Source organism: Trypanosoma equiperdum (genome assembly GCF_001457755.1).
Source record: "Trypanosoma equiperdum strain OVI genome assembly, contig: ctg_442, whole genome shotgun sequence".
Lineage (NCBI taxonomy): Eukaryota > Euglenozoa > Kinetoplastea > Trypanosomatida > Trypanosomatidae > Trypanosoma > Trypanosoma equiperdum.
In genome coordinates, this window is record NW_027124357.1 from 139 (window position 1) to 2,644 (window position 2,506).

Here is a 2,506-nt window from a genome sequence, read left to right on the forward strand (position 1 = left end):
TTCCAGCCACAACTAAATAGTCTCCAGTTTTCCAAATCCTTCTAACATCTTTAGAAACAAACCTCATATACTCGTCGTCAATAATTTCTAGTGATATTGAATCTCCGTCGCCAAACAAGCCGCATAGCGATACAAATATATTAATACCATCAACAATAAAAGATAAACCAGTCAGTGTTTCATAAATGCTTTCTATATACTTCATAAGATACTACTTTTATACTAAGAAAAGTTTTAATATCTTATAAAATCGTAGAGTTTATTAAAAGAGAAGCCAGTTGTGCCACTAAGGTGTTTATTTGAGAAATTGTTCTTACATATAAAAGTGATACATTGATACTGCTATGATGCAACTGTGAAATGCTGTATGCAAAAAGTGTGTAAGTTATTTTTCAGCACGTAAATGTTGCATTTATTTTACAAATTGTCTTCACCTGTCCTTAGTGCCACACTCTGCGTGCATTCCGCTATTCCTTCCATTATCCACATTATACAAAATTGAACACTATGCATTGCTATGTAACTTGGAGTAAATAGTTGACTACAATGTTTCCACATACTAATAATTTAATCACCTTCCTCTGATATATATACCGCCCATCCAGTTTCGCCGCCAGACCCCTATCAGAGTAGCTTTATGAATCACGTACTCTCATTGCGCACTTACCATTGTTTTAAGTATTTGTATTTTTGTTTTTTAGTTATTATGCTCCCTCACCCTTTATTTAATATTAGTACAGACACACACTCACAACACTCTCCTATCATTATGCTTACTGCTATAAACCTCGCCAATATGCATCAAAAAGTGAAAATAAGAAAATTAATATATTTTCATAATATCACTCATTTTCCATACCCCATCACTCTATTACTTTACTCATTAGCCAGTTTCATAAACATTTTTTAAAATGCAATTCTTTTATATTCTCAAAAAATTTTCAACAATTTGCCAAACTTTGACAAAAAGTGTTAAAATATATCATATTTCTAAAAAAATTAGCAAATTCTCTCAAAGTAGAAAATTTCATATATTTATAAAATCGAGAAAAAAGCTTTTATCAATAAATCTTAAAAGTGTCATTCTAGAAGCAGAAATGCAAGCAAAAGAGGAGTCTTATTAATGACAAAAGAATTGCTTCCTGTGGTGTTTGTGGCTCCGGTTTTGTTATCTTTCTCTCCTCTCTCTACCTTTGTAGCCTCCTTCTTATCCACTACGCACTTCTTTTGGCCGTTTTCACTGATTTCTTTGCAGCCATCTTTGCAAGCGCCCCTAGTTTTTGCCTCGCAGTCATCATCGCTGAGTTTGGCTTTTGATGTGGCCGCGTTTCGCTTGATCTTTTCACCTTCGAGGTCGTTGACAACTGCAATATCTGGTACCGCTGGTTCATGTGCTCCAGAAGAATAAATTGCCTGCGCTGCTCCGCTGTTGGTGTCTCTTTCAGCTGCTTTGAGGTTTGCTTGGTGTTTTCGATTCTCGCTGTTGACATCTGTTTTATCTTTTCCATGACATTTTTGCCAATTTTCTCTGCTTTACCATCCGCTACCGCTTTTAGCATGTGCTGAGCGTCGCGCGTTGCTTTGTTAGCTTGCGCGTAGTTATTTCTTGCTGCTAATGCTTGTGCTAATAGGGTTTGTGTTGTCGGATCGGCAGCCGCCAGTTGTAACGCTTCTTCGGCTGTTGTTCCGCAGTTTTGTAGTTCAAAGTTATTTAGTCTGTGTATCGCATTAAAAAGTTTCTTTGGGCCGTGTTGTCGCGGGGTCAAATGCTCCCCCGGTTGCGCCAGCTGCCAGTCCGGCCAGGTTTGCCGTTTCGGTTCCGTGTTCGTCTTGAGTTGTGAGCTCGAGAAAGTCGGCTGCCAGTTTCTTGTTGAGCGGTCCTGCTTTTCCCCAAATAGTTGAGACCCCACTTGCCAGTAAATAGCACGCCGTGTTTCCAGTGCCAGATCCTACGTTGGCTGCGCCTGCTAGTCCGATGAAGCCGGTCTGTGTGACTAGGGTGGGGTCGGTGGCTGTTGCCGCCGGCGGCGTGTCAACATATATACCCGGGCAGCCCAGCTGCGTTACAGCTGTGTGTGTTGTTTTCGCGCTCGGCCTTCCAAGGCACCACTTGCTGCTGCCTCCGCTAAGTTTAAGCAGCAAGTCCGCTATTTTGGTGATGTGGCCGACCGTTTTGGGGCCGTTTAGCATTACTTCTTGGGCGTCGTTTATTAGGTTGGTGTACTGATCCCCGGCGGTTTGTGCACAGTTAGCTGCTTGCAGGGCTGTAGCTTGGAAAACTGTTGACGTGTTGAAGTCTCCGATCGCCGCTTCTGCCGCTAACGCCAGTTGACTGACTTCTTGGGTGACCTCCTGGGCTTCCTTTATTTGTTTGCCTTGGATGCCACTACGGCAGGCATTTGGTTTAATTGGTTGACTATTTTGCACAGCGTTTTCATTTTTGCTTCGTCCACCGCAGCGTGCGTCGCTTCAGTCTGCCGCCGGTGGTTAAGAAAGAGCAACTCTA

At 41.9% G+C, this 2,506-nt stretch overlaps 1 protein-coding gene across 1 annotated transcript; it reads right to left on the minus strand.

Moving 5' to 3' along the window:
• Positions 1 to 1,728: 1,728 nt before the first annotated feature.
• On the minus strand, positions 1,729 to 2,190 carry TEOVI_000186300 (Trypanosome variant surface glycoprotein (A-type), putative; the record flags this gene model as incomplete). Its single annotated transcript, XM_067225030.1, has 1 exon — positions 1,729 to 2,190. The coding sequence occupies one exon, from the start codon at positions 2,188 to 2,190 to the stop codon at positions 1,729 to 1,731; it is 462 nt and encodes a 153-aa protein (XP_067081131.1).
• Between the last annotated feature and the right edge of the window lie 316 nt (positions 2,191 to 2,506).